The 13,108-nt window shown below is 38.3% G+C and overlaps 1 protein-coding gene and 1 long non-coding RNA gene across 4 annotated transcripts in view; one reads left to right on the forward strand and one right to left on the reverse strand.

Annotated features, from left to right (window-relative positions):
• Window positions 1-7,645, reverse strand: part of MOCOS (molybdenum cofactor sulfurase) — a 118,809-nt gene extending 111,164 nt beyond the window's left edge. Inside the window, exon 1 of one of the 3 annotated variants that reach the window (XR_011966214.1) lies at window positions 7,306-7,645. Coding sequence is in view for 1 of the 3 variants with exons in the window: in XM_072605268.1 (XP_072461369.1) it covers window positions 7,306-7,474 (169 nt within the window). In the remaining 2 variants the exon portion in view is untranslated. The remainder of the gene's footprint in view (window positions 1-7,305) is intronic. The other 2 variants (XM_072605268.1, XM_072605269.1) reach the window with 2 other exon arrangements.
• Window positions 7,318-12,100, forward strand: LOC140501522 (uncharacterized). The gene is made up of 4 exons (XR_011966215.1): window positions 7,318-7,406; window positions 8,122-8,225; window positions 9,397-9,438; window positions 10,639-12,100. It is a non-coding gene; the product is annotated as an uncharacterized lncRNA (long non-coding RNA).
• The last annotated feature ends 1,008 nt before the right edge of the window (window positions 12,101-13,108 follow it).

Consider the following 13,108-nt stretch of genomic DNA (forward strand, 5'->3'; position numbering starts at 1 on the left):
GAAATGAATTTCATCACTCTCATTCCACTGTTCAAAAATCTTTATGGACTTCCTATTATTTACATGATAAGACTCAAGAAATTTGTCCTGGCATTCAAGTTCCTCTATACTCTGGCACCAGGCTCGTCTTTTCAAATATGTTTCCTACTATAAAACCCTAGATATAGCCAAAGTGGTCTACTCATTTCCTCCCAGAACATACTTGGAGGAACTTAACTATTTTCATAAGATCTGTAAGAGTAGAAGGGGAGGGGGAAATTAGTTAACAGTAAGTAATAATGATGCTATAAGAATCCAGATCTTTTAAATTTCCAGTTTAGTGGTCTTATCACTAACCCATGATGGCATGCACTATATATGACTCTGAGATACAGTGTAAGAAGATAGTCTGTTCAATTGTTGGACAGTTCAAGTCCACAGGACCATAGATTTAGAGATAACAAAGTCTCCAAAGGTCACCCATTCCAACCTCCTCATTTTACAAATGAGACAAGTAACACTTAGAGTGGACACGACTCGTCCTAGATCTCACTGGGAGCAAATTGTAGATCCACACTTTGGGTCCAAATGCTCTGATTCCAAATCCAGTACTCTTTCCACTATACCAGAATGCCTAGTTGTTAGTAAGATCTTTATACTGGCCTCAAATCTGATTCCCTCTAACTTTTGCCCATTGATCCTTGATCAACCCCTAGGAGCAACACATAATAAATGTACTCTGTCTTCCACATAAAAGTCCTTCAGCTACCTGAAGCCATTCTGAGTGAGCTAAACTATTGGACAGTGATCTATAAACTTCCTCATTTTGAATATTGTTGAAATATTTAAATATCTGTATGAGTAGAATGGGACGAAGATATGCTGAGGAGGTAGAATTGACAAGATTTAACAAATTATTAGATATGTGGGGTGAGTAAGAGTGAGAAAGTAAGGCTAACTCCCAGGTTGCAAACTTGGATGTCTAAAAATTTGGAGGAGGGGTAGATTCAGCCAGGAAAGAGTAAATTCCATTTTGGAAATGTTGAGATTTAGATTGCTACAGAACAACCAGTGTGAAATGTTCAATAGGTAGATGGTGGTCTGGGATTGTAGTGCAGGAGATAGACTAGGGCAGATTATGTCTTGGTTATGTATCTGCACTGAGATGACAGCTGACCCCACAGGAGTTGATGAAATTAAGACAAAGGATGTAGAAAGAGCAGAGGATCCAGGGCAGAGCCTTAGGGACATACCCACAGTTAGGGAGAGGGATATGGATGACATCCAGTAGAAGAGACTGAGTGGTGACCTGACAGGCAGAAATATCTGCAATTTAACCTTTGACTCCAATTTGTATACATAGAACTGTCAGGAGATCCTATATATGATTGCTGGTATCATCCTAGGTAAGGAAGTCAGGCTGATCCTACTTCCAAAGATCAATTTAGTTAAATAGCCATTCATTAACAAGCATTTATTGAGTATTTAACGGATGCTAGATATTGTGCTAAATGCTGGGGAAAGAAAGATAAAAACATAGTCCTTATCCTCAAGGGGCTTACATTCTAATGGGGGAAACCAAAAAGCTAAACAAATAAGTAAGAGCTATATAAGAGAAAGGAAAAGTAGTTTGTTAATGTGTGACTGTGCTATAGATCCCATCTCAGAAGGAGGAATTCTAATAGGAAAAGAATTTAAAGAAGAGTTACTGGATTGTCTGCCTCCCTAGCTGATGCCCCTGTTCTGCATATGAAAAACAAAAAACAAAACGAGATGAGCAGGGTCATTGCAATGACTGCTGGAATCTGGGTGATATCATTATCCAAAAACAATATCCTCTCCCTCTTTATCCCTGACCTGTTAGGGCAACTTTCAACTACCAGCATCTATATCGAACTTCATATTTGAGGCATGATGATATTTAGTGGATGAATAAAAAGAACACTTTCCTTGATACCTTCCCTCTCCCCCGACCCTTAGACTTTCCCTTGGTCTTATTTTCTTAGTCTATTCTCCCTTAGTCTTCTAGCACTAAATGATCAATGTATTTTAAGACTTCCTAGAACAGCATAAAAAATGTGGTCAGCAGTCCCATGCCACAAAATCAGATTAAAATGTAATTAAGATTTACAAACTTTGTACTCTCACTGCTGGCTTTTCCCAGTTTTTTTTCCCTTACCTTTTCCACCTCTGTGAATATGAACATATTATTTTATCTGCCTAGAATGGTCTCCTGACCCATGCCATTTTATTTAAATCCTCTTTAAGACTTAAATTGCTCAAGAGATATTAATTGCTCACCATTGGGTCATATCAATATAATAAAAATGGTATTATTTAAATAATCTAATAGATTTGATGCTATAAACCTTCCAAGGATTTATTTTATAGATATAGACAAAATAATACAATTTATCTGGAGGAATAAAAGGTCAAGAACTCTAAAATAATTAATAAAAGACTAGGAATTAGTGGAGTTTGTCAATAACAAATTTCAAAATTTACTGTAAATCAATAATCATCAAAACAATTTGGTGCCAGTTCTGAAAAAATATAACTGCTGATGAATGGAAAAGATTAGATAAATAATACCTAAAAACAACTAAACAGTGGAATAGGGCACAATAAATCCAGGACTTCTGATATAAGAACTATTTGTTTACCAATTTCTGGGAAAACTGGAATATAACTGATAAAAATTGGGTTTAGATCAACGCTTTCCACCATGTATGACAGTAAGTTCCCTCTTTTTATTCTGCTTTTTCTTTAATCTATTTCACCTCTTCCATATATCTAATCATTTTCTAGCTTGTTAATTTTGCATCTAGTTTGCTCATGGTAGACGCTTAAGAAATGTTTGGTAGACTGTATTTTATTGACTCAGGTAGGCTCTCATTCTTCCTTCTAAAATAGAAATTCTTTGAAAGTAGCATTCTAGCCACAAAACCTCTACAGTTGCCATGTAGTTGCTACTTAATAAATGTTATTTATTTTTATGATGTAATTTTTATTACGTAATAATGTTATGCCATTTTTATTGCATAAAAAATGTAATTGGGAAATATCCCACAGAATAAATAAAAATTCAATACAACATAAAGTTAATTTGTAGTTTTCTAAAGCAGTACGTGAGCCCTAGGGTTCACTTCTATTTGAGTTTAACACCACTATCCTGGAGTATCATAGGATTTTCCCATCATACCTTTTTAACTCAAAAGCAGCTGAAGTGGATAATGTGAATAATGCAGCACAGTGGATACACTACTGGGCCTAGGGTCAGGAAAACCTAAGTTCAAATCTTGCATCAGACATTTGCTAGCTGTATGGCTAACCTAACCGCTCTTTGTGTCAATTTCCACAACTGTGAAATGGGGATAGTAACAGCACCTACCTTACAAGGTTGTTGTGAGGACCAAATGAGGTGGTATTTGTAAAAGTGCTTAGTATACTGTCTACCATATAGTAGGCACTAAATACTATAAATATTAACTTTTTATAATATCAAATTTTTATCACTAATTATCCTACATTTCAACGTGAAAACAATATTTCTGCAACTTTACATCACTTTAACAATGTTATGGCTATTGTGGATTATCCTAAGAGTCTAAGTTCCATTTACATAAGATATTCCTATGGTTTGAGGAGAGAAGGGAATGCAAAAATGTTAGGAATACATTATGTATATGGAAATTGAGTGAACCACACTGAATCCATCTTGTGATTCAGTTCTGGATCTCGCTCAGTTCCTTATCTGTTCAATTACAGATCTAGTCCAATTTCTAGTTAGAAAATTTTATTCAATTATGGGAAGTGTGAAAAAACTTTATTGCACTGTTTAAACCTAGCCCTGTGTGGCTGGGAAGTTGGACCATCTCTCCCTGCTGCTTAGAGATCCTTAACTAAGGTCCTAGGTTATGCTGACAAGAAACCAGTCAGATATGAAGACTGATGCAAGGAATTGTCTCCCAATTATACATCAAGCATATATCATACGTATATTATACGTAAGACCATACGTCTTATCTGAAAACTGGTCCCAAACTGGTCAATAAACTGCTTTTTCCATGTTCTTTTGATTGCTTGCTTGTTTGCTTTCCCACTCCCAACTCAGAAAGCTCCTACTCTTTCCTCCAATTAGAAATCAAATTACCTAATCCTTTTTTCTGATTTATATCCTGTAAATTGCTTTCTTCTAATACATAAAAATCTGTCTCCCCCTCCCCCTATTGAGGGTCCAATGCCAAGCTGAAGAGGCCTGGTGCCAATGTGTTATGCAACTGGCATGCAATGATTAATAAATCAATATGCTTGGAAGCTCCAACCTTTGTTTCCTCGGTTATTTTATTTTTTACCTGCCACACATACACATATTCTCTTATTCTCTCTCTCTTTCTCTCTCTCTCTCTCTCTCCCTCTTTGTCTCTCCCTCTCTCTCTCCCCATCTCTCTCTCTCTCTTTTTCTCTTTATCTATCTATCTCTCCCTCTTTCTCTTTTCCTCTCTCCCTCCTTCCTTCTCCTTGCCTCCTCTTTCTCACTTTGGATACCAGGAGAGGTTGACTGTCCTGAGAGGTCTAGAAAAGAAAAAGAGAGGACCACAAAAAGCCTGAAAAGGACCAAGAGGGTGAGAGAAAAGACTGGGGATTGAAAGAAGGTAAAAGAGCCAAGAAAGCTAAGTGGTAACAGAGGTATCATTCCCCTTTTCCCTTACTGTACTATAAACTAGATTTGGTCAAGGCCTAAGTCTCATCTAACTTCTAAATGTCCCTCAGTGACTGAGGACAATGCTCTGCTGTACACATTACACAGAAATGTTTGCTTAAATTAAATTATAGGTTCATATGTGGATTTGGGGGTAAATGGTAAAGCTGGATTCCCCCATCCTCTCCTTGGGAGAAAAAAAAAACCAAGAGTTCAAGAAACATTTTTAAATTTCATGACTGTGGAGAAGGCGAGGGCACTAGCCCTGCTGCCCTCCATGAGAGCAGTCATAAATTGTTTATCCGATAAGTCAGGGAGTGTCCAGACCAGGCTGAGCTCGGAGGGTTCAGGAGACTGTGATGGCACCATTCTTGGCCTAGGCAAGAGGATGTCCTGTTCCCAACAACTTACTATAATTTGTGGTATAGCTCCCCAACAAAGTTGGAACTAATTTTGAATTCTATTTAATAAGATAGCTGTATCACAGAGAACCTTTCATTCAGAAAGGTCAAAAGTAGTGGATGAGGCAGAGAAGTTTTGAGCTTCTGTCCTTAACTACTTTCAATTTAGGCACACAAGGAGCATGGAGTCAGTTTGGACTTAGAACTCAGATTTCACCAATCAGTCCTCTAAACTTTCATACTGGGTTAGCTAGTTAGAAAAATTCACTTTTTTTTTTTAAACAAATACGAAATCAAACTCAAAAAATTTTAAATGACTGGAGTTGCATAATAAGTCTGGAACATTAGACAAGATTTCAGAGCCATTTTGTCACATGTACTTAACATTCCTTTTCCAGAGTTTGCTCTCTGGATAGCTCCTAATACAGTATCTTTCTTGTAGCACAAGGGACATTAAAGAGTCATCATCACCAGATCACACAATCTGGGATTGCTTTTCCAATCTGTTCATACAAAAGTTTGTCATATTCTCTCCTAATTCTCTGACAGCTTGGGAAATGGCTAGGCAGTGGCTAGAGGTGCAGAGATTTTCTGTGGGAAGTAAATTGGCCTCATTACAGTCACCTAAGATAACTAGACCAAGCTAATAATTGCTGACATTGAAAATTTTTGCATTTCACTAGTTAATCAAACCAGAAAGTTCTGTCTTTCAGCTTGTAGTGCTTAGTAAAAACAGAATTGCAAAAACATGCAACAGTATAGGTTGAAGCATGATATAAACTCTCTTTGTGCCAGAAAAATAGAGTAAGTCTGGCTTAGTTTAGGTTACTTCAATTCTGTGTCATAAAAACTCAGAATCACTAGCTTGAATATATCATGCTGACCTTTCCGAAGAAATACAGGTACCAAGAGTTACTGATGTACCTTGTTTAGATAAAAAAAAAACCAAGGGATTGACAAGATGTCTTTGGATCTGACCTAGCAAAAGCATTAGGCTTTTCCCATTCTATTCTCCTGACAGAGAGATGAGAGACAGGGTGCAGACTGATAGCTATGTATTTTCTGAAATGTCCAGTGAGAGAATTTGTTTTGCTTAACTATGCATGTTTGTTACAAGATTTTGTTTTTCTTTTCTTTTTTTTCCAATGGGGGTAGGAAAGGGAAAATTAATTTAAAAATTTTTAAAGAACAGCTAGTTTCCATGGAAATGAAGGGCCTTCAGAGCTCACTGATATTTTGCTCATTGTAAAAATTATCACCAAAAAGGCTCATAGGATCTTCAAGATAAGCTAGTCCAACCCTCTCATTTCATAGCTAAGAAAACAGTCTGGGAGACTTGCCCAAGTATACACAGATAATATGCAGAGACTGCATTCAAACTTAGTTCCTCTAACTTCAGATCACTTGCTGGTCAAGATCTTAATTTGAATGAGTTAAATACTAAGATATTTCATTTTTAAATTTAAATACATGAATGCCAGTGATAATGTTTAATATAAAATTTTGGAATAATCTTTTTGCTCTCTCTGAAGCAAATTCAGAGAATGCCTCTTCCTATGTCAACAAAAGCCAGCCAATGCTGACTTAACATTCCTTAAGAGACCTTTAACCTAAGACACTATCTTGAATAATGGGACATTTTCCATATCTTAATATTTATAGACATATACTATGATATGGCATATTAATGGTAAAGAAAATACAGGCATCTTAGGTCGTAATTTCTATTTGAACTTTGTTTACCCTTTCCTGAGTCAGCTATTTCAAATATCTGTTTAGGACAGGAAGCCTGCCACTCACTAGCGGTGGGATTTCCTTTCTTGTCATATGTCAGCGAGACATATGTTTACCCAGCCTGGAATCGCAAGGCTCAACTGACATTGCTCTATTAATTGTCTTGTCTTACTGAATTTAGGATTTGTTCAACTAAGAGAGTTCCTTTCTCATGGCAAAATGTATATAAGCCAGAAGACTTCTGTACTCGGTAGCCAGAACATTTTTCTGGCTCCATAATGCATTATGTTACCGTTTTCTTTAATGGGAATTGATCAATTAATTAAATCATAAAATGTATGCATTAGCCTGTTGCCTTTTCTTTAACCAAGTTTTCAGGTTAACACCAGTCATCAAGAAAACACCAGCCTATAACCTCCGCAGCTTTCTCTTCACCTCTATGCTCACTTCCTCCTCTCCCCATGCACCCTCTGGTTCCCTGTTAATTACCTCTCAGTCTGCTGAATTCACTTTCTATCAGTGCGTTCATGCTGCCTTGGACATAACCATAGCTGTGCCTGGAGAGAGAAGTGGTCTGGAAATGCTGGAAGGTGAGTAGTTTGTCCCATAGCTGCTGCTGCTGCTGAGACTCAGGCCTTCTGTCAGGCTTACTAGCCATAGGAAAGAGTCTGATTAGACAGTGAGACACTCAGTCCCTTCAGTCTTCATTAAATACGTTAACAGGGGCTGCGCAGCAGGAAGTGCATTCACTAGTTAAGCCAGGAGATCCATCGGACTCCTCCCACCCAGAGAAAATCTGAAACTCCTAACCCTCTCTTTGAACAAACTACTTTCTCTTTCAATTGTCTCCAGAGGAAGTCAGTTAGACCTGCCCTTCTTTTATGAAGAACAGGAGACTCTAGATTTCTTGGTGAAGAATCCTAAGAGATAAGGAAAGTGGACTGTTCACCTAGAGTGTGAGAGAAAAGGTGTCTGTCGTGCATCTCTCCTACTAAACTGCCCAAGCTGCTCCACTGGCTTTTCTACATTTGCTTTCTTCCTCACCTACTCAGAAATCCACCCTGACTCACACTCAGGGAGTAGTTTTCTTGCATGATGTTTTTCCAAATAGCCCCTTAATTTCTTTTACTTAAAGGCCAGAGGGGAGGGGAGGAACTGTTGCTTTTTAAAGCAATTCCAAAACTGAAAGCTATCCAGATGTGAAAGAAAACAATGGTAGAACACCACGTCCTTTTTTATCTAATTGTTCCATGAAGTGGGAGAGGAGGAAATAAAGGGATCAAGTGATTTTTCTCCCTCTCTTAGAAAAACGGAAACTTTGTTTTTAAAGCAGCGGACTCCCCGAAAAGTAGCCTGACGCTGCCAACAGCTGCTGACAGCTGGACTAAGACTGCTAGAGGCCGGAACTAGTAGGTAAAGGGGTTAATCTGTAGAGTGCTGGGGTGTTTTAAGGATCTCCCTGATTCATGAAGTGGGTGGGTACAGCGGAGACTTCGGAGAACATATTGAGCAAAAGCGTCCTTCCCGACAAACGGAAAAACGTATTGGGAAACCAGGCACTTGGCAAACCAGATCTGGTTACCAAGCTCCGCCCCAAGGGGGGAGGGACTTAGCGTGAAATTGAAGGGCAGGGACTCCAAGCCCCGCCCACACAGACACACTCTTCTCCTATTGGCAGAGCACCAAAGTGCACGGTCATGTCTTGTGGCTATTGCTCAAGGTTCCGAGAGGAGGGCGGCTAAGGATATTATGTTACCTCTCAATTACTCTGGTGAGGGCCTGAGCAAAGCAAAGCCTCTTCTGAGCCCAGGTACCATTTCTGCAGCGGAAGACGAGGCAGTCACCATGGGACCTGCCCACCCCCACCTGCCTGCTGGTCTCTTACTCTGACTGCTGCAGGAAGGACCTTGGGCTTCGGTTTTTATGCCAACAAAATCAGGAGTTTGGACCTCTTTGGAAGAGCTTAGGAAGTGTATACATTTTAGAAAAACAGACAAGGAAATCGTTAAAAACAAAGTGATGCCAGTACTTAAAAGTGTTAACCATCAAGTCCATCAAAAATAAGCTATATGACATGCACGGTGCTGGATGCTAGAGATATAGGAACCAAAAAACATCCTCTGTCCTCAAGGGACTTACGTCTCTTTATGTTACGTGAACTGTTTTCCCAAATAGTTTGTAATTCCCTCAAAGGATGATGCCGTTGCTTAGGCTTTTTTTTTTGTATCCAAAATGCCTAGGATAGGGCTATATATCTATGTGTGTATATGAATGTATATGTACATTCATGTACATACATATAACATTCAATAAGTACATTGTTTGTGATTACAATGTGATGATAATTTGATCGTTTCCATGGGATTCAGACTTATTTAAATACATGGACTTTCTGAAAAGAAAAAGCAGGTATGTGAAAGTAAGACCTCTTTTAATAATCAAGAGGACAGTGAGCTTCCTTTGTGCCCAATATTGAGCAATATTGGTTTGTAGCTTTTTAGTGATCTGTAATCATAGCTCCAAGGGTTTTTGAAATGTTGATCAGGTGTGGTAATTCTTCCTTGCTTTTCTTCATTTTAGCCTCTTCTGTCTCCTGTTTGGAGGTTTTCACATTTCCTTAGTGTGAGTACTCCCTTCTTGCACCTGAGATAATAGCCTTTCTATAATTTAGTTCTTTGACTGAAAAAACCAATTAGCTCTAAATCTTCTGATGATGAATTCCCATGAATTTAGCGAGGCTGGTCCTTAGATGACAGGCACACAAGTTTGTCACCACTCCATATGAGCTGCTTTGCAACTTCATAGAACCATACAGAGTTAGCTAACAAAATACAAATATAATAATAGCTCACATTTATATGGCACTTTAAGTTTTAAAGATAGTATACGTATAATATCTCATTTGAGTCTCACAACAACCCTGGTGGGTAGACTTTAAGGATATTTTTACAGGTAAGGAAATTGAGGCTCAGAGACTTGCTCACAGGCAGCTAGCTAGCTAGTCAGTATCAGAGGCAGAATTTGAACCCAGAGACTGAGTCCAGTACTCTATCCACTAGGCTACACTGTCCTTCGTAGAGATGTATGAGTGTTTCAGTTTTTTATGACAGTGTGCATGTGTAAGTTTTGGACTCAGCACATTAAATCATGCGTGTAAAGTGTTTCAAAAACAGTAAAGTGTTCTTTAAGTGCTTGTTTTTATTAATAGCAGTAATGGAAACCATTTCATGGTGCACAAACTCACACCAGCTGAGTTTGTAGCAGAAAGGGAGCTTATTCATGTATAACAAGATTTGAGGATAAATATTTGGGTTGACTAAATCAAATGAATGCCCAGGTTGTCTGACCATAAAAAGAACAAAGAAAGAGGAACCAGACCCATTCATACAATTATGCTGTATGAATGGAATGGAATGGAATATTATTGTACTGTAAGAAATAATGTAAGGATTTCAGAGAAATTTTGGAAGACTTGTATGAACTAATATAAAGTGAAATGAGCAGAACCAAGAGAATAATTTGTACAACAACAACACCGTAAAGACAAATATTTGAAAGACTTAAGAACTCTGATCAGTGCCATGACCAATCAATGATGAAGCATGATGCTGTCTCCTCACAGTCAAGATATAGAATGAGAAATATATTATATATATATGTATATACATATATTTGATTGGGTCAAAGAAGGAACTTGTTTTGCTTGACCGTGCATATTTGTAATGAGTTTCATCCTATTTTTTTTTTCAGTTAAGGGGGGGGGGAGTGGAAGGGAGAGAAATTCTTTTTTTTGTTAACTGACAATTTATTTCTAAATACCAGGTGTCTAAAAAACCAAATCAGTAACCAGAAAGAAGCTTGCTCAGATATTGAACTATATGCAAAGGAAGCCGATTGTCCATATTAAAATTTTGTCATTTGATAATTTGGAATTATGCAAATAAAGTGACTAAAAATTCCAAATCCTTTGACCCAGATATTCCATTACTAGTTTATACCCCAAGGAGACCACTGACAAGAAGAAATTCTTATATGCACCAAAATATTTATAGCAGCATTTTAGAAACTCATGAGATGATCATTAGTTGGAAATGGCTAAACACATTGTAGCACATGAATATAATGGAATATTACTGTGCTATAAGAAATACTGAATATGATGATTATAGAGAATTATGGAAAGATCTATGTGACCTGATGCTAAGCAGATCCAAGAAGACAGTATACACGACCACATATGGAAGAACAACCATCAAAAAAGTCAAAAGTGAACTTTGCAAAATTATAAAGAACAATCATGGCTGGAAAGGAGATGAGAAGACACTCCCTCCTACCCCTCTGCAGAGGTGGGAGGGCCACAAAAGTGGTACATTACACATATCTTCAAACTTTTTCTGATGTATTGATCAGTTATGCTCATTTTTCTTCTTTTTTTGTCATAAAAATGATATTGTTATGTGAGGAGACTTTCTAGGACAGAGGAGCAAGAGGGATATTGGGGGGAAATATAGTAATGTAATAAAAACAAAATATATCAGTAAAATGTATTTAAAATATATTTGTTGCTTGATTGGCATTTATCAACGCCTCAATGCTAAATAACCTACTGAGTTCTAGGGGTGAGGAATGAAGGCAGAACTTTCTAGAATAGTGACTATGGAGGTGGGAAATAAAATAGCATTTAAAAAAAGAAAGAAGAAAGAGTGACTAAAAATAATAAAAAAGAGACTAGCAGTCACTGGGTACTTCTCCCTAAAGCAAAAGGAACTTTTGATTAAATCAGAACTCCTAAGAGCAGCTGGCATCTAGTGAAGTTGACCTATGCTTATCACGTGATTCAGCTTTCCAGATCAAGAATCTCCCAAGCATAACTTTTATTTGTCTTTGTAGTTGAATACAAACCGGGCTGACCTTTTACAAAATTGTAAAGTTAGTGAAGTTTGTCCCCAAGGTCCTCTTCTTTGTCCACCTCTCTTCTCAGTGTTGGCTCCTCCCCTGCTTAAGTTAGCCACTGCCCTGCTGCTCTCCAATCCTCTTGCTGGTGATGTAGGGGAGAGAGCCCAGGACCTAAAGTCAGACATCATAGGTTTGAGGTCCATCTCTGCCACTTAGCCCTGTGACCTCAAGCAAATTGCTTAACCTCTGCTAGTCTCATTTTCAAGGTTCCTTCCCCTCAGGATCGTTCTAGCTGAGATATGTCCTTTGATTCCCCTGAATCGGTCAAAAGAAATGGATCCACTTGAAAGACACCGTTGGTAGAGGCCCCCTTTACACCAAGGTGTTAATTAGAACTTTAGGGATAATTTAATCTTCAAACTTGTCCATACCTGGTACTCCCCTGTCTCTTGTTTAGTAAATTCCTACCCTTTGTTCTCCAATCCCTATAATTCAGAACAAGTCTGACAAGTTGGCATGCTCTTAGCTCCCCTTAACCACTTTCTCTATGACTACCATTCAGCAGTCTCTCCTCCTTTAAAGTTCATGTCTTTCTTATTATATTATTTTGTCCTTATAACTTATATATGCTCAGATGATCCTCACTCCCATGGTCACATATGAGTCCCAGTTCTTGGAGCAAGGCTACATCTTTTGCTCAGGTTCTGGAAGTATTCCCTAAGGAATTGGAGGGCATTCTTTAATGCCACTACCTCAAGCTCCCACCGCTATACTCCCTCTTAAGATGGCCAGTTAAAAATTAATTAGTCAGACAATCTTAAACAGATTTTAGAAAGAGATGTTTACTAAGATGATACAGTAAAAATACTTGGCATAAAACATTCCCTCCCCTACAGGTTTGTAACAAACTTCCTGAAAGTGCATAAAGAAAGAACTGTGAGAAAAACTATTGCATTGTTTGAACCTAGCGCTGTGTGGCTGGGAAATTGGATCATCTCTGTGTGTTGTTTAGAGACTCTTAACTAAGGACCTTCCTTATGCTGACCAGGAACTCAGATTCAAAGATTGATGCAAGGAGTTTTCCCTAAGGGCCCGGCCCCTACCCGGTCTGTCTGACTATTCCCACAGCTGTCAAACTGGTAGGTGTTTACTCCTGGATCATCTGAAGAAAGCCCCTGCTCCTGAGGTAGAACCTTCTGGAATCTCAAGGTTTGTCTGACACCCAGATGAGACAGCTGTCCTAGGATTCTAGACGAGAGCTGATTATACTGTCCTCTTCCCTTTTGTTATGTGCTCTGATCATCAAAACCCTGATTCAAATGTGTGTTGGTATTTTCTCCCTCTACATTCTATCTCTCTCCCCTCCACCCCAACCTTTTCTGCTTACAAGCAAACA

Source organism: Notamacropus eugenii, chromosome 4, assembly GCF_028372415.1.
Source record: "Notamacropus eugenii isolate mMacEug1 chromosome 4, mMacEug1.pri_v2, whole genome shotgun sequence".
Lineage (NCBI taxonomy): Eukaryota > Metazoa > Chordata > Mammalia > Diprotodontia > Macropodidae > Notamacropus > Notamacropus eugenii.